The 22,099-nt window shown below is 46.2% G+C and overlaps 5 protein-coding genes across 14 annotated transcripts in view; 3 read left to right on the top strand and 2 right to left on the bottom strand.

Annotated features, from left to right (window-relative positions):
* Positions 1–9,636, bottom strand: part of LOC137794009 (ATP-binding cassette sub-family C member 4-like) — a 29,681-nt gene extending 20,045 nt beyond the window's left edge. For 2 of the 10 annotated variants that reach the window (XM_068590540.1, XM_068590541.1), the window contains exons 1-6: positions 8,336–9,636; positions 6,826–7,280; positions 6,569–6,667; positions 5,816–6,174; positions 5,484–5,652; positions 5,234–5,368 (exon numbers count right to left, since the gene is read on the bottom strand). The gene's annotated coding sequence lies outside the window, so the exon portion shown is untranslated. The other 8 variants (XM_068590549.1, XM_068590548.1, XM_068590544.1 and 5 more) reach the window with 8 other exon arrangements.
* cldn10a (claudin 10a) lies at positions 27–2,499 on the top strand. The gene is made up of 5 exons (XM_068590552.1): positions 27–246; positions 996–1,157; positions 1,305–1,386; positions 1,475–1,522; positions 2,299–2,499. Exons 1-5 carry the CDS (start codon positions 27–29, stop codon positions 2,429–2,431), a joined length of 645 nt encoding a protein of 214 aa, XP_068446653.1. The 3' UTR covers positions 2,432–2,499.
* On the top strand, positions 5,497–7,347 carry cldn10e (claudin 10e). The gene is made up of 6 exons (XM_068590553.1): positions 5,497–5,728; positions 5,829–5,990; positions 6,408–6,489; positions 6,572–6,685; positions 6,772–6,966; positions 7,120–7,347. Exons 1-6 carry the CDS (start codon positions 5,497–5,499, stop codon positions 7,307–7,309), a joined length of 975 nt encoding a protein of 324 aa, XP_068446654.1. The 3' UTR covers positions 7,310–7,347.
* On the top strand, positions 8,337–9,646 carry LOC137794014 (claudin-10-like). Its single transcript, XM_068590554.1, has 5 exons — positions 8,337–8,568; positions 8,747–8,908; positions 9,007–9,088; positions 9,190–9,297; positions 9,460–9,646. Exons 1-5 carry the CDS (start codon positions 8,337–8,339, stop codon positions 9,644–9,646), a joined length of 771 nt encoding a protein of 256 aa, XP_068446655.1.
* A 703-nt stretch (positions 9,647–10,349) lies between these two features.
* dzip1 (DAZ interacting zinc finger protein 1) lies at positions 10,350–18,955 on the bottom strand. Its single transcript, XM_068590551.1, has 20 exons — positions 18,847–18,955; positions 18,229–18,255; positions 17,469–18,107; positions 15,809–15,893; positions 15,547–15,653; positions 15,333–15,446; positions 15,106–15,231; positions 14,963–15,025; positions 14,581–14,751; positions 14,110–14,158; positions 13,845–13,891; positions 13,671–13,713; positions 13,539–13,589; positions 12,611–12,747; positions 12,320–12,506; positions 11,984–12,152; positions 11,388–11,704; positions 11,125–11,246; positions 10,867–11,023; positions 10,350–10,647 (listed from the first exon to the last, which is right to left on the bottom strand). Exons 2-20 carry the CDS (start codon positions 18,229–18,231, stop codon positions 10,565–10,567), a joined length of 2,670 nt encoding a protein of 889 aa, XP_068446652.1. The 5' UTR covers positions 18,232–18,255; positions 18,847–18,955; the 3' UTR covers positions 10,350–10,564.
* Between the last annotated feature and the right edge of the window lie 3,144 nt (positions 18,956–22,099).

Below are 22,099 nucleotides of genomic sequence, written 5' to 3'. Positions count from 1 at the left end.
AAAATTGAAAATTGAATTTAAAAAAAATGGGCAACATGGCAACAGAGATCGTTGCCTTTGTCCTGACGATCTCCGGGTGGATCCTGGTGTCGTCCACGCTGCCGATTGACTACTGGAAGGTGTCCTCTGTGGACGGGACGGTCATCACCACAGCTACATTCTGGTCCAACCTGTGGAAAACATGCGTGACCGACTCCACCGGCGTGTCCAACTGCAAGGACTTCCCTTCGATGCTGGCGCTGGACGGTGAGTTGGGAGACGACTGTGGTTGCGGTTGCTGTAGCAGTGTGCGTTGTTGTCTTTCCGAGGTCTGACCGAAGCACTGAACCTGTTTGTTTTGGTTTCTTTCGGATTAATGACCATCATGAACTTGATATTTCCTTTTTCTGGCCACAAACAGCCACAACATTCAAAGCTAAATGCCAGTAGAGGCATATTTCAGTGAATGAGCTGAGCTGGACTGATGCAGCCTCCTAATGTGTCCGAATTAAGCAATCTGAGAAAGGCAGACAGTCACACAGAGGTCACTTGTCTTTCCCCATTACTTGCTACTAACAATAAGGAAAGGCATCGCTTATCTAATTTAGTCTTGTATTTTAAACTGTTTCAAAAGATACGTCTTATCCGTTTTCAATGACTATTGAGAAAATAATTTGTCAACTATAGAGGTTTGTTACCTTTGGACAGAGTCCAGCGAGCTCTTTCCCTCAGTGTTCAGTCGTTTAGCTAAGCTAAGCTAACCAGCTGCTGACTGTCGCTTCACATTGAGCATATAGACAAGCAAGTGTAATTAATCTACTCATTTAAACCCTCTGCCACAAAGTGAATAAGTGAGTAAAATATGGAACTGCTCCTTTAAAGTATGGAACTGCTCCTTTAAAGTAAAGTACTTTTCATCTCTTCCAATGTTGAATTTCACACTGAAGTGAAACTCAAATTGTTTGTGAACCACTAGTTTAAAGCATACTCCCCTCTTCTCCGTCTCTCTCATGAAGCCTACATCCAGGTGTGTCGGGGGCTGATGATCGCCGCCGTGTGTCTGGGGTTCTTCGGGGCCACTTTGGCCCTGGTCGGAATGAAGTGCACCAAAATAGGAGGCTCGGAGACCACCAAGGCCCGCTTGACCGTCCTCTCTGGGATCCATTTCGTCCTCAGCGGTACAACCTGTGGAACTCAGCTACATTTTAGGAAGCTGTTCCACTTCAGGGCTAAATCGGTGTTCAAGTGAACGACACAATCAGCTCTTTTCTGCTCCGATTTCAGTCCCATTTTGGAGGTAGAAATCCTCTTAATTCTCTCCGCAGGACTCTGCTGCATGACTGCGTGCTCCATATATGCTCACAGGGTCACAACAGACTTCTTTGACCCCCTCTTTGTTGCCCAGAAGTAAGTATTCAGGATCAATATTCAGATGAAAGGCAGTGTCCAGTCATGAATGTCTTCGTCCCCCCCATCACACGCTTCAACCCTCCAGGTTTGAGCTCGGAGCAGCTCTCTTCATCGGCTGGGCTGGATCCGTGCTGTGTATCCTGGGGGGACTCATCTTCTGCCTCTCCCTGTCCGAGGGCTCCAGTGCCAGGCGAGTTACTTGATTTCTTCGAACATGCTAGATGCTAACATTGCAAGCCCACGTCTGTCATCAGCAACAAGGGGCTTAGAGGAAATCTGATTTGGACCGACTCTAAACTGAGAACTCAATCAGGCAATTTAAATAATGACTTTAACTGCAACGCATAGACGGTTACAGCCGAAAACATCCAGTAATCTCTTTCAACATCTCGTGTCGTAATTGCCGAACCTACAGGGCCAGGTTGTATGATCGTCATTTTGATTAGTAATGTGGCCGTTGATGGCTGAATGTTTCCTTTGTTACAGTCCAGTAATTGGGACCTTTTCCAAGGGAAAGTCACCTTGGCTGAGGGCAGCTATATGGGAAAAGTTGCATCAGGCAAAGAATGCTAACTTCATTTTTTTCGGCGACATCCACGGTCATCATTTTGATAAGTCAGTCCTGCTTAGCATATCCTAATATAGGCCGAAAAGGCAGGAAGCTAACCCTTAACCCCGACCCTTAGGTTAGGAACCAACACTTGAAATCTAAGGGTGCTTTACAGTATATTACATTTTATTTTTGGGTAATTTTGAAAGTACAAGCCAGAAGAAGTTAGATGCACATTTAAAATGAAGCAAAGTTTGACTGGAGCAGGTTTTATGTTCCACAAAGAACTTTTTAGCATGACAGCCATACTTTAACATTTCGGTTTTTGAGGGCTTTTTGTTGTCATTGTCTCTCTGCAGAGCTGAATACTCGTACACTGGAGCGGCGGCGTTTGTGACAGGACGCAACAAGCACAGAAAGACGGTCAGCAGCCTCCACAAGGAACCAGCGGAGCCGCCGCCGAGGCAGTTTGGAAGAAATGCCTACGTGTGACGTCCGACTTGTTGCCACATTCGCCGATCGGGGAATTCATCAAGACAGAAATGATTTCACCAGCAAAAGCAAAGGACACCGTTCACTTTTATGAACTTCTGAGTCTCACTCCATGAAAATAAACTCTGGAGATGTGTCAGCTTCCACATTCTGCACAGCTGAAGCGGCCAGATTCGACTGTAAACACGACCACTTTTTGGGGACATTTCTGTCAGTGGCCGTATGCAAAAGATAAGCTTTTTTTTTTTAGGGCAGGAAATTTGATTTGGCACAAAACAGCGTTCAAACTCTCCGGTCACCTTCACCGGGCTGGCTTTTCCCCATCTGTCTCACATGGAGAATGGAGACATATTCAATATTTATTTCATGATTCAAAGGCAACTTGACATCAATATTTAAGAGAAATACTTTTTAAAGCATTTCAAAGATGATATTCAATGGTTGTAAACATGATTTTTTTTTGGGGGGGGTGGTATTTTTTACACAAAAATGTAATATAATTTTAAACAGTTTTTTTTTTGTTTGGACCACTTGAGCATGCTGGTTTGGTAAAAAGTCTGCACATGTGATCAAATAGCAATATAATCAGTAACGAAAAAATAATCACTTTTTAAAACCTGGACAGCTGTAAAGTAATTTCAGTTAATCTCCAGCATTCACCCTCTGTTAATAATTCTTAAGCAGGTCTCGGTCGTCTGTGCCTAGACTGATCTGACCTCAAAGGGTCACCAGGTCACATCTGAGGCCCGGCCGGAGGCTTCCCCTCATATCAGCCATCCATCTCCACCTAGGAATTATTATCAATAGGAACCCCGGGCTATGTTACGCAAAACCTTTTGGCCCAGAGGTTGGATACTTGAACCAGCTGGCAGAGAGCAGTTGCCCCTGTGCTTTCTGGCGCCTTACATCCGTGAACAAGTGTCAGGTGTCCTGGGCTCCGCAGAACACTCTCTCGATATAATGGTGGTATTGTATTGTCTAATGTCTGCATCACATACAGGGACGGTGAAAACCGCAAACGCTGTGCATCAAACTCCTTCTGACTTGTACTTTTTAAAAGATTTTTCTCTTCAAAATAAATGTCCAAATTCATTTCAAGTTATTATCTGAAAGCACTTACTGAGAATAATTAGACAACCCTGAAAGCGTCATTTGAGGATATTCATTTCATCATTTCTAAACAGTCTACTGGAATGTCTTTGCTGTATTTTATATCTCTTAAACAAAAATAAAATGATATACTCTGTGAAGCAACAAATGCACATTTTGACCTGACGCTGGAGCTGAAAGAAAGGTGAATGGATCACCAGCGTTCTTACCTCTCGACTTGAGGGAGACGCGAATGTCTGCACATTGTAAATTCCAAATTGCGGATTATTCTGTGACTTTTACAATAGTTTTTTTCCCCCCCTGTGAAATACTGTACAGTTTCACAAAACAAAAGGATGGAAAGCAGCAGACGAGTGCACGCCTGAAACATCCAAGTGTGCAGCGAGCTGTCGCTGATGATATAATAGAAAGAAAACGCCTGCTGTGCTTCCATGTGGATTGTATCGTTTTACATCCTCAGACTTCTAATAAATAATAAAACAAAACATGGAAGTTTTGCGAAAACACATCTACTGCTTGACATCAAAGATGAACAACAAAAAGTTGTAAACCTCTGACCCATTCATTGATCTCAAGTGGGATGGAGGTCACTGCAGCTGCAAAACGAGGACGTCTGAAGGAACAGAGCCATTGCTGCAATCTCACCACCAGGGAGCAGTGTTAATGCATATTTAATGGTTAACAAATCAGTTCACAAACGATCACGTCACAATGAGAAATAGTTACATTTGTGTCCTTATTTGCTGCACCTCCTGTAAAGCCTGTGCAGCTCCGGTCGCTAATCAAAGCCAGCCGCACCAAACACATCGCCCAGCGCCCCGCCGTTCCAACATCTCCCCACCACTATACCAATAACTTTGTCATAAGCCGAGAGGACCGGGAAACAAAGAGGAGCTCTTTCATCGTCGCCGCCGAACATTCATCACCCTCCCCGAGTCTCATTACCTCAGATTTAACTCTAATTACAAGACGTTACGCTGCAATTGTGAGACCCACAGTCTAATAAGTAGAATGAGTAATAACTAGCAGCTTAAAGCCTCGGGCAAAGTCCAGAATGATGCTTCGAGCAGCTTAGGTCATGGCAGCAGTGAAATTACATATTTCACGGAACAAATAAAGGTCACCGATAAGAATTACAACTTAAAATACATTTTAGATCTGCTAAAATAAAAAAATATATAGAAGGAAGTAATATGTACTGAAGAGATATTTGTGATCCATCAATTCATTTGATTGTTAGCAATTTAAAGACACAGTGAAATAAAAAAAAAATGTATGTCATAATTTCAAAGCCAGAGATGGCGTTGTGGGTGGAGTCAACAGCTCCATTACCTCGTTATAGCTCTGATCTGATACAGATCTGATTTGGCTCTACAGTGGAGTGTTTGGACTGAAGTAATTGCAGTATTATTACAAGTGAAATTCTTTAAGAAAACTATGCGTTATGGATTAATGTCTGGTTTGATGCTATAAACCTACAACTTTTAAACTGCGTCCGTCCTCACATGAGGGAAATGAAGCATGAGGCTGCTTTGGTAAGCCGAGATGAATGCTGAAGTCAGCACTCTCAGTCCAGATTCAGGCTCGACAACTCTACTGGGGCCATGGGAACCTGAGTGACTGTTGTCTCTCACCCACATGTAAAGCAATACCCCCCCCCTCCCTTCCACACACACACACACTGATTTGTACCTGTGATGCACTTGTTTTTATCCTTTTTCTGGGACGAGCAGCTGTGTGGGAGGCCGCTTCCACGTCTTGTTTGAATTTGGATTGAAAGTAGACGCTCAGCTCAGGCCGTGCAACGTCTTCAGCGTGATTTAGGGACTGCCATGTGACACAGAAACAGAAAAAAGCGTCAAGATTGGACTGTGGATTAATGATCAAGGATTAGAACCGGAAGCGTCCTTGGAGGCAAAATCTAGATAGGAGATCAACTCACGCAAAGAAACGAGATGAAGATCCGCGTGGTCCAGATCTGGGGTTTCCTGATGACCGTTTTGGGCTGGATCTTCGTGGCCTGCACCATGGCCATGGAGGGCTGGAAGATCACCTCCATCGGGGGTATGGGGGGCTCCTCCATCATCAAGGTGGCCTGGTACTGGTCCAGCCTGTGGAGATCCTGTTTTACTGACTCAACCGCTGTCAGCAACTGCTACGACTACCCCGTGCTCTGGTCTGTGGAGGGTAGGTTACGCCTTTCCCACCCGATCCTAACAAAGCCAATGTGTCTGCCCTGCTATTTAGACTCATTCATGTCTGTGTATGTCTTACTGTGCGACTCTAGGCCACATCCAGATCGTGCGAGGCCTGCTGATGGGAGCGCTCTCCCTGGGCATGCTGGGGTTTGTGCTCAGTCTGCTGGGCATGGAGTGCACCTTCATTGGGGGGAAAGACCGGTCCAAGTACAAGAAGATCTATGCCGGCGCATGGTGCCATGTAGTCAGCGGTTTGTCTTGTTTTGTTGCATATTCTGTTCTTTACTCGCGGTGCTGGTAAAACTAAAGCCATGACCGTCAGCTTCAGATGGGCGTTTACTGCTCAGTCAGCGTCTTTAAGGGGTAGACAGGAGGTAGAGGTGGACTGCTGGGGGCGGGGCGACAGCTGAACCTCTTTTTAGACACACCTCCATTCTGTAGGAAACAAACAACACAACTTTGATATATATGTATATATATATATATATAGATAAATTTGTAGATATATTAATATATATATATATATATATATATATATATATAAAATATACATAAAACACACATATATATGGAGATAAATAAATAAATAAAAATAAAAATATTTGTGCCAGAGTTTTCAGTCTTGCTCATCATAACATATTTCTGAAGTCTTAATGGTTTCCCCTCAGGTTTCCTGTCCACGTGTGGCTATGCCGTCTATGCGCAGTACGTCTCAGTGGAATACTTCAACCCTGATTTTAACGGACTCAGGCAAGTCAACGGCTCGCCCGTCTCTGTAAGAAGCCCTCTGACGACCCAGTGATGTCACAGCGTCGCTCTGCTTCCCCACCAGGTACGACCTCGGCACCCCGATGTTCCTCGGCTGGGTCGGCTCCGCCTTCCAGATGACCGGCGGCTTCTTCTACGTGTGGTCAGTGTGCATGCCGCTCTGCGGGGGAGCGACCACGTGAGTGTAAAACACGCCCTGGTGTGCATGAAGCAGCATGTATTCATTGCTTTGGGGTAACTCGGCTACTGTGTTCCTCCCTCCAGGGTGATCAACATCCAGGCACTGCAGGACCCCGAGCAGCAAAACAAGTTACCCACCGCGCCGCCCGCTGCGTCCGAGATCACCTCCAAGACCAAGCTGTCCTCCGTGTCCGAGCTGCCGTCCAGGTCCGAGGGCTCGGACGTCTCCGGCATCTCCTCTCGATCGGGAGGCTCTTCCAAGTCGGGACGCACGGACGTGTCCGGAATCTCGTCGCGATCGGGAACATCCAAACGCACGGACGTGTCCGGCATCTCCTCTCGATCGGGAGGCTCGTCCAAGTCCGGACGCACAGACGTGTCCGGAATCTCGTCGCAATCGGGACGCACGTCCAAGTCCGGACGCGCGGCCAGGCCGGGGCGCTCGTCTGAGGCCGTGAGAACGGCCCGGTCTGCGGCATCTGGGTCCGCCGTCTCGTCGAGGTCAAGCGCCTCCACGAGGTCCAGCGTCTCCACATCGAGGAGCAGCGGCCGGACAGTGTCCTCGTTGTCGGGCAGCTCGAGGAGCGGCAGCACTGCGTTCAACAAAAACTCTTACATTTGATTTAATTGCGAGTCAGGTGACGGACAATTATGAATAAATATGACGGACGGATGTTGTGAGGCTTTTCTATTCAATTTATGAGTCTGCTAAATGAATGGGTTTGTATGCATTTTTTAAATCTCAGAATCCTGCAAATGTCATGAAAACTAATCTTGAAAAACAAAACAATGTTTCATCAAAAGGTAACTTTGCTGACGCAGCCTGTTTTATGCATCTTTTAGCTCTCCGTTTCCTGAGGAAGGTATTTTCCAGCATGCTGTTCACGTTGATTAATTTGCAGATGATACACTGTTAGTCTGTAACACCTTCTGGATAGAAGGAGAATCTGTAGCAAATCTGACAAAAATGAACAAACTTTAATGCTGAAATACATTGGAAGGAATAATACATAAAATGATGTGAACGATAAGAACAAATATTTGCTTCTGTTGTGTTACTATTACATAAGGTTTGATTTGGGACATGTGTTACTGACATTATTTGAATAATAAAAAATAAAAAAAATGATTGTCTTTTTTCTCTACATCTGCTTTCGTCTTGTTGTTGTTTTCTCTGCCTTTCCCTCATAGGGGCGTTTCAGTCGTGGCTAAAGTTTATACATAAACAAAGTGGTGGCAGTTTTGTATTTATCTTTTTACACAACTAAGCAAATCCATCGAAACTGAAGTAATTTTAAATCGCCCTCATAAGTGAAGCTCTATGTTTTGTCCCCTTCACGGGTGCAGATCGAGTTTGTGTACGTGTGATTACAACCGTTGAGCGTTTTGAGGCATCACAATGAGTAAACCACAACGCAAGCGGTTAACTAATGTGGTGGAGCACGGGCCAGAGATACGTAATCCTCCACCTGTGCTGCTGGGAAGGTGAAGGATGCTTACGAGGCAAAACCGTCTCTGAAAAGATTGGATGATAAGACGTGTAACAGCGACTCGGGGGAAGAGCTCAGTCTGGATTCCCACGGTGAGGGAGCTGCTCCAACTATTGCTCTCCAGCCCATCCGGACGGTTTCACCACCAGAGGACTCACCATGAAATACCGGACGGTGGTGATGTACATGGAGATCGGCTGCTTCGTCTCCTGCCTGTGCGGCTGGATCCTGGTGTGCTCCACGCTCCCCACGGAGTACTGGACCTTCTCCGAGGTGGGCAGCATCGTGCTCACCACCTCCAACTACTACTCCAACCTGTGGAGGGACTGCATCTCGGACACCACGGGGGTGTCCGACTGCAAGGACTACCCCTCCATGCTGGCCCTGCCTGGTAAAGACGCTCGGGAGACGACACAATATCAACACGAGTTACCTTTTTTGTGTATGAAAATTAAATATACGTATTTAAAAAAAAAATGCTATTGATATTGATGCACCCAAAAAATTGCCTCCGCTCTGGTAATCTAAAAAAAAAAAGCTGTATTTCAGTGTCACCTGCTTTCTTCCAGCGTTCCTCCACGTCTGCAGGGCGCTCGCCGTCTGCGCCGTCATCACCGGGTTCTTCGGCGGCGTCCTCGCCCTCGTCGGAATGAAATGCACCAAAATCGGCGGCTCGGAGATCGCCAACGCGAGGGTGACCTTCGCGGCCGGTGTAACCTACCTGGTTTCAGGTAACGGCACGATCATTCTTCAGGTGTTTGCTGTGGGTTAAACCTGCGTGAACAGTTCTGCCCTCGGGATGTGTTGAGTAAGGCCTGGTTTCTGTTAGGGTTCTGCGGTATGATCACCTACTCGTGGTGGTCCAGCAAAGTCATCACTGAGTTCTTGGACCCAAATTTCCGGGCACAGAAGTGAGTACACTTTGAACAGTGGTCATCATTACAAGCGATATCTAGGAATGGGGGATGAAACGAAACGTAACTCTTGATGTACCTGAATACTTGCTGTTCAGATTTGAACTGGGAGCGGCCGTTTTCATTGGCTGGGGAGGCTCCATCCTTCTCCTCTCTGGAGGGACAGTGATGACTTACTTCTCTGGAAAAGAAGGTCTCCCAAAAACGTAAATATACAATCTGTCACGTTTCACTTAAAACGGATGTTTTCGTCTCTATATTTATGACCAGGAGCGGCTTCATCGGTTGCCATAACAAAGCCCAAAAACTGCACGGGAAGAAAAATAGATACCTCCACCATACATCTCCTGTTTCCATGATGTCAACAGGTCTCCAGCAAGGCCACGGAGGCCGGCCACTTACGCCACCGCCCGGACCAGACGGACCTACATGCTGCCCGGCTCGTCCTCCAGAGTGACTCTGGGGCCGCCGCTGTTTTATGAAGGCAGGAAGAGCCGAGCGAGCCCAGCGGCAACGAAGAGCAGACTGACCTTCAACAGGGACAGCTTTGTCTGAGGACGGACGGGGGGGAGGTTATTGTGTTAATAACCCTTGTGTCTTGGGTTATTGACAGTTTCTTTTTGTACATTATTGTGTCTTGGGATTCATGTTCAAAACGTGTACAAAATAATTACTGACATCTTTTTATAAAATTGCTCCGTTTTAAAAAATGTTGTCTTCTTGATAAAAGTTTGATGAAAAAATGTCTTTAACGACGTCCTTATTGGGGTTCCTTTCTTTGGTACTTTGAGGCTTCATAATACAGAGTTTTTCCACACCTGAACTTCCGCTGAGTGGCCAGAAGATGGCACTCCAACGACGGGTAATGTTTTGGTACTTGTACTTTAGGTATTAAAAAGTTAAATAACTCATTATGCAGATTTGCCCGTCAGCATATTATTGGCATTTATGTTTGGATCATTATCATTTCTGTATCAAGATGAAAGCTGTACTTTTTATGTTGTGGTTGGTCGTTACATGTTTTGTATGTAATTCTGATAATTACAGTTATTCAGAAACACGACAATATGCATGATGACTGAATGACCGTGTCATTGTTCGAACATCTGCACACCGTTTATCCAGGATTTACTTTGTGGTTTTAGACTTCTGTACATAATTTTCACTTGAAATACTCATTTCTGATATCATTTCATGTATTGAACTCAATAAAACAAATATGCTTATGCTTAGTTGAAGACAGAGATAATTTTTCCACTCGATTCCACATATAAATTTAATAAGCTATACAAAAATCACATCTCAATTTTACACGTGAAGGCAATATAAAATTTGAAATACAAAATTTGACACAAACTAAATAAGCATCTCATTTGGAGTATATTGTTATATTTCTAATGAATATAACAGAAAAGGTCACATGGGCTGACTGAGGTCTTAATGGCTGTGCTTACTACGTCTCCTTATTGCTATTTAAATGTCCTCCGAGTCGCTGATGTCGCTCAGGGAGCACAGGCTGCTCTTCAGGGTGCTTCCTGTTCCGGCGTCGGTCAGACCTATCGAGGGCGAGAGAGACGGCTGAGTTTACCGCACTACTTCTCAAGTGGGAGGAGTCGAAAACAATCATCATCGCACCTATCACGCCACGGAAATCATCGTCCTAATCGATATTCAAATGCTAAAATTCAGGGGGAAAACGGGAGAGCTCCAGCTTCTTCTTTCCTCCGAGTGTGCGACAATATGCAAGCATCTATTTTCCTGAGAGAGACGCTGACCTGATTTGACCCCTTTTCCCGTGGAGGTCCCCCACGCGCTGGTGCTGGGCGAGTCCAGGCTCTTCCTCGCTGGTCCGGAGCCCTGAGCGGGTTTAGCCGTTTCCTGTCTGTCCTCTGAGGACACTGTCCAGGCGCTGCTCTCCTCGAGGTCCTCGTACTGTCACAGCACACACACACACACACACAATATCAAATCAGTTCGCAACATTGGAGGTCGAAGCGACCGCACTCAGGTTCTGTCTATGAAGCGAATCTCACCGTCAACTCCTGGACCTCGTCCTTCCTCTCTGGTAAGACGCTGACGCCCCCTGCTGGTTTCTTTACCGCTCTCTCTGCGAACTTCTTCTCAATTTTGTGAGTCAGGTCCTGGATTTTGTTCTCTAGAAGAATCGGAATTAACAAAACATTACATGTTTTTTTTTTAATAACATCTAATTGTTTCTTTGATTTTCTTCTCTTTTTTTAGAAATCTAACGTCATGATAGGGTTTGCGCCGGCGGTTCGGATGCTGAGCAACTTGCCTTTGCCAAAGGTTATCTTGTCCACGTTGCCGTTCTGGTCTTTGAAACTCTGGAGATGCTTCGGGTCAATCTCCTGCAGCTCGCTGACTTCAGACCACTCCTCATCGTCGCTCTCCATCTTTGCGAATGCGGTCTTGGCCGCGCCCCGGGCCTGCTGGGGGTTAGAGGCGAAGGTATGCCGGGCTTGAGCCTGCCTGGACTGGACTGGACTGGCTTTGCTTGCTCTGGGCTGTGGGGATTTCGCCCGCTGGTGTTTTTGGTGCCGACGTTTCCTCTCGACATCAGAGTCCTCTTCGTTCCGTGACTTCTCAGCTGAACTGAAGGAGGGTGGAGGGGGGGGGGGGGGGGGGTTGAGAATCACAGACAGTGTTTTACTAATCATCCAACATCACCCTCCATTGACAAAAACAGTCCTTTTACCTCTCCTCTTTTTCTTTAAACTCCATCTTCTGTAGTAATACTTCAACTTTGTTACATACATACATGCCATTTGCATTAAACCCAAACAAAACAGTTTAGTGTTGTTGTTTGGTTTCATTCATATCTTTAGAAAACGTACTGTATACTCGCTCAATTTTCAGCATTTTTTTCCTTACTTTGATGTGAAGGTCCTCTGAGGGATCTTGGGTGTAGATGTCTTGGGCTGGGCGGTGGTCCTAGCCCTCGGCGCCGGCTGGGGGGTCTTGGGCTGCTTGGCAGCTGGTCTGGATACCACCTGGGTCACCCGGGAGGGCAGGCTGCTGGACCGGGGTCGGATCTGCAGCACTGCACGCACACACGAAAGAGAGATGATAGTCAGACGGGTGGCAACAAGCTGGCTCGACTTTCCCTGCAGTTCACAAAAGTACAGTCGTGGTTGTTATCTGTGTGTGTGGCTGAGGAAAATGTAGGAGGAATGATGTCATGCTCTAAGAGGCTTTCCAATGACTCGCCTTGACCCAACGGCCTGGCTCTGGTCTGTGAATTGGGGGCCGACTGGTTGCCTCTTCTCTCGGCCAGCTTCCGCTCCACGATGCTGGTGATCTCCTCCCGTTGGCGCTCGTAGTCGGGCATTGCTTTGGCACTGCTCTTCTGCAACTTGGCGCTGATGGAGCAGAACTCTTTGTCCTTCACACCACTCTGATCATGAAAAAAAAGGTTGATTAAAAAAAATAAAATGAACAGGTGGTGTGTAAAAGAACTCGATTGCGTGCTGTGCAATACTTTTTCAGCCGTGAACGTACAGACTTGACTCCCAGGTTCTCCAGCTTCTCTACGACGGTCTGCTCCAGAGCCCGGCGTATCTCCTTACTGATGCCGGGGTTCCTCGCAGGCTTGGGCTTCCTCTCCGCTGGCCTTCTCCCGGAGAAGCTGCTCAAATCTGTGCAAAGAAATCTCACTTTATTAGCCATTTATGTATTTTCTTCAAATAAAATCAGGTTCCAGTTACAGGCAGAGAGGCAAAAAATAGAAGCAAAGATAAACATGCAGTTGCCAACTCTCACAGCAAGCTCCATGCCAAAGTCGGGTAGATGGATGTGACTGCGGCGGGGCGGGCAGAAGAGGAGAATGTCGACGAGTTTTTTTTGCCACCAACAAGGCAACAAGATGACGGACGAGTGAAATGATCTGCCACGCTGACGAACGGCACAGACATTGAGCTTACTTTTCAAATAGTGTGGACCGAGATCATCGCAGTCCACACATCAAGGGAAGGTTTGAAGCGAGGTTGTATTTCCTGTAGTAACAGACCGACTATGGAGAAGTAGCTCACACAACCCCACTTCAAGACATCCAAACTATCCCTCTAAAAGGGAATGCTACAGACTGATGCATCCATGCAGACGGCATGCAGTCGACTCGGCTGCGTTGGTCTTATTGCCCGTTTTACCTTTCTCCTCTTCTGACAGCTCTTGTATAGGATCCAGCTTAGGAGTAGAGACTGGCTCCTCTAAGAGGACAGCACATGAGGTCAAAGGTCATCAAAAGTCAATGACGGAGGTCAAATATGTGTTATAAAAATGGATAGGGGAGGGGAGGAGGGTTTACTAATGTGGTGACAGCATGTAGATCCGACATGCATAAAAAGCACATGCTCGGCCTCTCTGGGGAGGGACAAGGTTTTTTTTTATATCCCAATTTTCCCATGACGGCTGGCTTCTGCTGACTTACCGAGCACGACTCTCTTTGGTCTCGGCTCCGGAGCGGGCGCACTGACCATCACTAAAAAACAGAGAACACAATACATGCCGGTTCCTTCAGTGTAAAAACCTTTTCAAGTAAAGTGAAAAAAAGAATCTTTACCTGGTGCTTGCACCACTCTTATGGGCGGATTGGAGTTCCTCACCTGGAAGTGGAAAAATGAAAAAAATATAAGCACTTTAATTATATTTGGTCTTTTTGTGAGGGAATCATTTTGAAAGATGTCGGGAAGGAATAGAACCAACTCCTTTTATCTGTCTATAATGCAAATCTCACCTTGGACTTCTTCTCCGTCATTGCTGCCAGGTCTTGGATTTTGTTCTCTAAAAGAATTTGAATTACCAATACATTACATGTACATCCAAACCTTTCTATCTTCCAGAGACAGTCTTTCTGTAACGATGCTTCATGTGTAGTACGGAATGTTTAAAAAAAAAAACCTGGCTAACTCTTCTTAGCTTAGCATCGTTGGTACATTTTAGTCGACTTCCTGAATCCTGGAAAACCAAAGCAAACGTACGATAAATGATAAACTAAATACCTGGATACTGCAAGCTTCTATCCGACCAGTCACGCTCTTCTCTCTCCATCTTTGGAGGGAAAAAAAAACACTTTTACTATATTTGGTCTTTTTGTGAGACAATCATTTTGAAAGATGTTGGGAACCAACTCCTTTTATCCATCACTGCATGTGAGGAAAACTACCATTCTATTGTACCATCCAACATGGAAGCAGATTGCGTGATCGAAAAAAACCTGATATTTGTCTGACTTCGTTATCAAAACAACAGGAGTATGTAAACAGAAACGCTAGCGGTTCAAAAAGGATCTGCTGCCCCGAGAATTCTGGGAGGCGTAATATTAAATTGCGCTTTGGAAAATGTGGCGCAATTCCAGAAAAAGCAGCGGCTTCCTGTCAGATATACAGTATCATCGTATCCCAATACAGGATGTCCTGAATGAGCCTCGCTTCCTCTCCCAACATAATGTGCGAGTGTGACTCGGCGCTAACCTGCTCCCTCTGAGCCTTGATGGTCTGATCCCTCTTCTGCAGCTTCCTGTCCAATTCCTGCTGCCTCCGGTCCATCTCCTGCTGCCTCCGGTCCATCTCCTGCTGCAGCCGCTGGCTGCTCTCCTGGTGCTCGGACACGGACGACTGCAATCGGCTCAGCTCGTTCAGCAGCTGGAAGACGGCGCGGGACAAGATCCCTTTTTACAGCTTCGGACAAATCTCAAACTGAAGCTTGTTCAATTTTAAAAGCGAGTTAAATTTCTTTGATAATTGTATTTCCCCCCAAAATATTGGAAAATCTCTACATTCAATATTTTTGTACCATGCTAAAAAGCAATCTATGTCGGGTTTCAGAGGATTGACGACAGATGATAAATCGTACCTGGTTCTTCTCAGCTTTTCGTTGGTCCTCCATCTCCTGCAGCCTAGATGCCCACTTCTTTTCCTAGAAGAGAATATGTTTGAATTGAAAACGCTTCATTCACTTGTAGATCGTTTAAAACGATACATCCCCTCGACACAGACCCGTTTTTTCTGCTGGTTTTCCATCTTTTGTATCTGCAGCTCTTTGGAGTTGTCAAGATCTCTCTCTGGCTGTGGAATGGGGCTGGCTGCTTTTTCCTGCTTGGCTGTCTGATTCTGGTTTGCTTCCTATGAATGAGGATACAAACTGGTATGAATCAAACATATCCTGAAAACCGAGCAAACACCATTACTGAAGGGATATTCCATTCAAGTATTCTTTTTCGTACATTAAGAGCCTGAATATGTCGTGTGGTGATAACCTCCATCTCCCTGCGCATGTCCTCTATCTTCTGGTCCATGCGCGCCATCTCAACGACATTCAAACGGTCCTGATCTTTCTCCTGGAATCATAGAGAAAATCAAGCACTCAGTCACCATAAAACCACCGAAGGGCTGACCGTTAACCCCAAAATCGAAAATAGATGGTCTGGTTTTTCCTACCGAAGCAATTTTGGCTTCTAAGTCCAGCTTCTGCTGAACAACCTGCTCCTTCAGGTTGCTGTTTTCTGATTTGAGTCTTTCAAACTGAGAGTTCTTCTCGGCACACTCTGTTAGGACGTTGAAAGGGGAATAAAAACAATATATTGTTTATGTAACGATATTATGGGAAGGAATGTTCAATTTTTCACCTGCAAAGACCTCTTCTCATCCCTAAATAGTCTCTCTGAACGGATCATCAAACTTTTGTGACTGCTTCACCTACCGATGTTATACTCATCGGGGTGACGGCGCTGCATGTGACTCTGGAGGAACGAGGGATTGAGGAAGGACTTATCACAGTGTGGACACTGAAAGAAACAAAAACAATCAGGTGTTAATACATCAACATGTGCAGTCTTTGACAGAAAGTTAAAATAAGATGCTGGTCTGACTTTGATGATGCATTTTACCAGAGCTCAACACGCTGCAAGTGAAGAATATGCATGCAAACAGGGATGTAAAGAAAATACAGAAAAATGGAAAACCAAACAAGTACATGAACGGTGGTGTTGTATGTATTTGTCACTTGTTCCTGTACTTGGTTGTGTTTTTCTGTCGCACCCCATTTCATTGATTTTGATGGACCAAATCATAGACAGTCTAACGTCTCAAATAGTGTTGATTAATTAATTAATCGTAGAGTGTCTGTTAATTAGGGAGTAGTGAATGAGACCAGGTCAACACACAAACGCTGATCAGGCTTCAAACAGGAGCTCCCGCTGGCTTCAGGCATGCGCTTCCTCACTGACGGATAGCGTGAGTGACGCTGATTTGCTCCTTGCGGCATGCATCGGCACACCCCGGCTCACTAACACTGGACAACTAGAATAGACGCAGCCTGTGTTACACACACACACACACACACACACACACACACACACACACACACACACACACACACACACACACACTACATTGAACTTTGCAGCTCACTGCGTGTGTGACTTCATTCAACCTGCTGCTGCTGCTACTGATATCTTGTCACACCATATGGAAGCTAATAGTGGAATGAAATTAGCCCCCACCCATGCTGTGTGTGTGTGTGTGTGTGTGTGTATTTGGTACATGTGGACCAATGTCAAGCCGCAAACGCCAAAGGTCCTCACAGGACACAAACGCATCGGCTCTCTATCAATTATTGAGCCACCTCTGTTAGCTGAGCTGCTAGCGCACACCTAGCAACCACATGCTGTCAAGACACACTAGGTCTGTTGCCTTGGCAACTGCTCAGCTGGGTCAGCGGCAGCCGTACACCTGGAGAGCAGAGGGAGATTTTTGTGTTGATTCGTGCTATAAATAACGACGCCACCGAACCCGATAACATCTACCAACAAATGGATCCGACAGGTGGACTAAACAGCGCCTCGTGGACACAAACGCCTTCAACACTGAATGCTCTACAAGCGCGCGCGCGTGTGTGTGTGTGTGTGTGTGAGAGGGTGGGGGAGGTGGGAGTCAGTCGGTCGTCTTGATTACCGCTCTTGTCACGCTTTTTGTAAGTGGATTAAAAGAAAAAACTAATTGCCACTAAATGACACCATCTGTTCTGCAGCTCTCCATCCTATTCTTCTAGCCTGTAGACAAAGCTCATTATAACCACACCAAAACAAGGCGGCCATGGCAGCTTTTACAGCACAACCACAACACACAACCTTTTAGGAACCAATAATATCAGATTTTTTTAAAAACCCTCCAGGAAAAGCACAAAGCCGAAGCGTTGAATAGACCTTGGGAACAATGACAGCGTGGGGGCCCTGAGGAGGAGCGAAGCGGGTGGGGGTGATGGAGCTGATTGTCCGCTTGCTAAACATTTGTGAAATGCAAATGGTGACTGATCCCCCCACCCCCTCCTGGAGAGCGAACGTTTAGCATGTCAGCGGTACCTTCTGGCCACTGCCAATTTGTGGAATGAGCATTAACTGCTGGGTGGTGATCATTTTCGTCCGCTGCTTGAGCTCGGCAGTCATCATCTTCACCTTCTCCTTCTGCTGGGCGAGCAGCTGCTGGTGCTCCCTGCCGGCAGCCTCCGCCCGCTCCTCCTGCTTCTTCTGCTGGGCGAGGAGCTGCTCGCGCTCCCTGCCGGCGGCCGTCAGCCGCTCCTCCAACGTGTGCAGGCTGTGGGTGAGGGTACCCTGACAGTGAAGGAGCCACTCCACCGTGAGCTGGGCCAGCTTCAGGAGCTTGATGAGAGTCGGGTCCACGGGGCTCTGGCACCGCTGACACAGCTCCCCGTCCAGGCTGCAGAAGGTCACGCCGTTGATGTGCTCCTGGAGGACGTCCAGGTCCATTTGGCTCACCACCAGGTCGATGTCCACGGCGCTGATCCGCCGCCAGTTCACTCTCTCCCGGCGCGGGCGGAAGTGGAACGGTTGGAAGGCAGCGCCGCTGGACGGAGTCATGTTGCTCAGCGGAGTCATTCCCCGCTGGCTGAGCGGGGAATTCATGAGGGTCGGGATCCCCGCTGACGAGTGGGTCCCCTGGGTGTCACCGGTGAACGCGTAGTACTCGCCTTCGTGAAACGGCTGGAACAAAGACAGGTTTTAAACGCTCATTAAAATACATAGATACAGTGCAAACCGTGATTCCCATTAGCATCACACGCGCTATCTGCTCCACACAGTCACAGGAAGAATGAGGCGTTACCATGGAGACAGAGACGGGCGTCCTTTCCTTGGGGGGGAGAGAGAGAGAGAGATGTTGTCACAATAATGGCTGCAAATCAGCAAACGTTTCCCCCTCTCGAGTGTGCGGGAGGCGGACTGGGTCCTGCGGGACAGACCGCAGTGCATCTCCTTTAACGCTCCTTTGAGCAGCGCGTCGACTCGTTTACCTGCATATGAGCACGCGGAGGGTTTTTTCCTAGCTAACCGAGTCACGTTTCAGAGACAAGCAGTTCATGTCGGGGCAGGCTCCTCTTTTTAAATCCTCTTTCTTGACCTCAACCGAAACAATGGCACGCATGCTCGAACTTGTCTGAGCGACACCAAATATGTCTTCCTAAAAAAAAGGTCTCTACGCTACTTTAACCTACAAAAACGTCTCAAAAATTCAGCCAAATGGCGTTTGTGAGCTCGCAACGGCTCGTTTCAAACCTCCATTAGCTAACGGACATTTTTTTTCTCATTTTTTTGTAGTCAACGTTCACGGCAAAACTTTTAACACCTTTAACTAAAACTACCGTTACAATACATCACTAACAATACATAATAGTGCATGTTGAGGTCACGCTATGTATTGCGGGACTTCATTAATACAACTTACCGGAGGGGTTGCCTTGCGAAAAGTTGTCTATCTTCGGGACCCCAGGCGATTTGTGGGTGACGTAGCCGTTGGTCTCCACATTCCGAAATCCCTGCTTGAAAAAAAAAAAAGTCAGAGCCAACCCCAAGAAACCAAAGCTAACTTCCGGTAATCGCCTTCAAAGTAAAACGTTGATGATAACGGGACCGTAAAATACGTGGTTTAATATGCGGGCAAAGGACTGCAGATGTAAATCTGGAAATGTGCAATGTCCCTCAACAGTACAATGTTGATACCGCATGTGAGTACATGTGTAAGCCACCTATAGACAGCTCTATAGGAAGCAGTGTTCTGATGTTTGTTTCTGGGGCTTTTATTGTGAAGGGTTGCCGTTTTGTGCAAACTAACGGAGCATCGTATTGTTTTCTTAATAATGTGAATTTCTGACTTGAGAAATGTTTATATAATAAAATGTTACCTTTAAAAAAACAAAAAAACATTTGTAGTATTTACTGAATACAACATGGCTTTATTCTTTCTCCTCCTGTATTTGGCATGCCCCCTAATACTTTATACATTCAATGTCACAGTGTGTTCTGATATTTATGCCATACGATCTCGTTTTTATCCCCATTTTTAAATCTGATTTTATCAAATGTGTTCTGCTGAAATGATCATATTTAGTTAGTGTACAGGTTCGTCTTATTTTTAAAATGACCAATTTATACAAACACGAGATGATGAGTAAATTAGGGCGCAAATATACCATGCTGACAAATAACAAAACCCTAATTTTAACGCGTACAGCTAACGGGCACCCCCTTGTGGTCGAAACTATCACTAACACCAACCCCCTTTTTACATTAGGGCCCAACCTGCTGCTGTTGGTGGTTACCTTTTCCTCCATCAATTGCAAGGTCAAAAGGTCACCGATTGCCCTTTAGTCTATTTTCTTTTGGAGAAAATGCTGCGCTGTCTCTGCAGTCGGTGGTGGAGAGTGTGGTCCAGGTTATCCAATATGGACAATCATTTCTTCAGTGTCCACCTGTTCTGGATAATCCTGTTTGCAGCCGATGATGGAGCCGAAAAAAAAGATTTGAACCTAAAAAAGAAAGTTTGGTTGTTAAACTTTGAAAATGTCCACAATGTATTTGAAATTAAAATATGTTTTTTGGGTGATTTTGCGATGGCGTCCGCTCCACCTGTACCGCATGCTGGTACCAGCGTGCAAGAAAGACATTTAACGGTTGTTTTGTATAGATACTAGAAACATATCATGATGATTGTGACATAGGGACATGTTAAAAAACATTAACTACATTTATGAAAGTGGGGCTTTTGCCAAAGTGGGAAATTAAGCGAAGAGTGAAAACGAAAAGATTTGTGAAAGTTGAAAATATTTTTAAAATTTAAAAAAAAAATGTTATTTTAAATACAACAAAATTAAATTTTTCAGGGTCCAATCTTTTTTCAAATGAACAATACATATGACCTGGATTTGGCTCCATGTCTTTTCTCCTCCTTCCTGCGGCACAGTGGCTCAAACAAGTTCCTAACTTCACCGATGGGGGTCAGTAGAGATCTGATCTCAGCTCTGCGGACGCTGTGGCTTGATTGTGGAGAAATTGATGGCGACCCTCCCTGTCAGAGCGAATGCTGCCTACTGCTGCTGTGATGGAGAGCAGCTGCAGGAGGCAACACAGTCCCCGCTTTAATGGGGGAAGCAACGCACAGCGGGGGTGGATCCACGCGCGTGTCGACACACGTATACACTGCTTGTATTCTGAGGATCAGTCTCTTTTTTTTCTTCTTCTTCTTCTTCTACGCATAACATTAAAGAATGATTCACATTCAGGACAATGCGGGCGTTGGCTCAGCACTAAACAACTAAAAAAAAACCTCTGCGCGTAGAGAGTAGCTGTCAAGAAGCGGCGGCGTGTGCACACCCGGCGCCTGAACTCTCCGTCAGACTCCCGAAGAGAAGGCCGACCGTGTGCCATTTCCCCGGGCCGCGGTCCCTGGACGGCTTCCGTCGAGTGCAGATAAACAGAGACTTTAATTACTCCGGACAGGACCGCAGGACCGTCGGGGCAGCCCGAGGCGGGCGAGGGGAGGCTCTCCTCTGGGTGGAGACAGGTGTAGGACAGGGTGCGGGCGTTTCTGGGTCCCGGACCCAAAGTAGGCTCCATTCAAGTTGACCTTAAACCTCCAAGGCCCGGAGTTCTAATGTTTCCTTGAAAATAAGTGAAATAATACAAACAAAATCACGCACTTGTTTGGTAAGAGTTTAAAGGAGTGAACGACGCACGCACGCGCAAAAAAGTTGCGGCGCTGCATTAGTCATGCGGCAAAAAAAAAAAAAAAGCAGAAAAAGAAAAGGAGCAGGGCTGTGTGGAGGAAGAGGAGCAGACCTCTTGAGATGAGTAAGCGCGGCCCTACACTCAATTTACTGCTTGATTTATGAGTTCATTTCCTGCGCGGGGTCCTGGGGCGGTATATCTGCTCCGTATAGGAGCAGCGGGCCCCCAGGAGACCCCGCGCGGCTCTCGCCACTCTGGGCTTCGGTGCGACTATAAATAATGGCCGCTGCGACACGGCACGATGCGTGCAGAGCTGGGAGAAGCCTCCCGAACATCTTTATTCATGCAGCAGGCTCGCTCTCGTCGTCACCCTGCATACCCAAACACCGCGGGTACAGTTTTCGGCGCATGCGCTCTCGCTCTCCCGCTCTCCGATGAGCATCTGGAGTTTATTCTGATGATCAAAAGGTGAAAATAAACCTTTTTGATACGGCTGCTTTTTTCCTTTCTCTTCCTGTCTGTGTGCATGTTTGCACATGAAACAAAAGAGGTGCATTCAAATGTAGTGACTTTGTTCTTTGAAAAGAGTTGAAAAGGAGATGACGGAAACTTTCTCAATAGTGCTTTTGGGAAATATGTGGAAGGTATAGAATGCCTTCATATATAAAGTTTATAGCTTCCAACTTTGTGCACGAGGGTCCACTCCGCTTTGGCGAGCTCTTTAAGTATATTAATGCAGCGGGATGAGCTTATACTCTATTGTTCATATATATATTTTTACTCTGTTTTTTCTTATTCCTCCAATGTAACCTTTAATCAAGCATGATAATTTCCGTTGGGATTCATGAAGTTTCATTTAATTTTATCGTTATACTCGTTACTATTTATTATACCACGTAACGTTAAGGAAAGCCCGCTCTCTGCACCTCACCACTGCCGCCTGCGAGCAAAGGCCGAATGTGAGGGAGACAAGC

This window comes from Clinocottus analis, unplaced genomic scaffold (genome assembly GCF_023055335.1).
Source record: "Clinocottus analis isolate CAN_PGR_092001 unplaced genomic scaffold, fCliAna1.0.p SCAF_24, whole genome shotgun sequence".
Taxonomy (NCBI): Eukaryota; Metazoa; Chordata; class Actinopteri; order Perciformes; family Cottidae; genus Clinocottus; species Clinocottus analis.
Note: the sequence above shows the minus strand (reverse complement) of the source record. Positions and strands in the feature narration are given on the sequence as shown.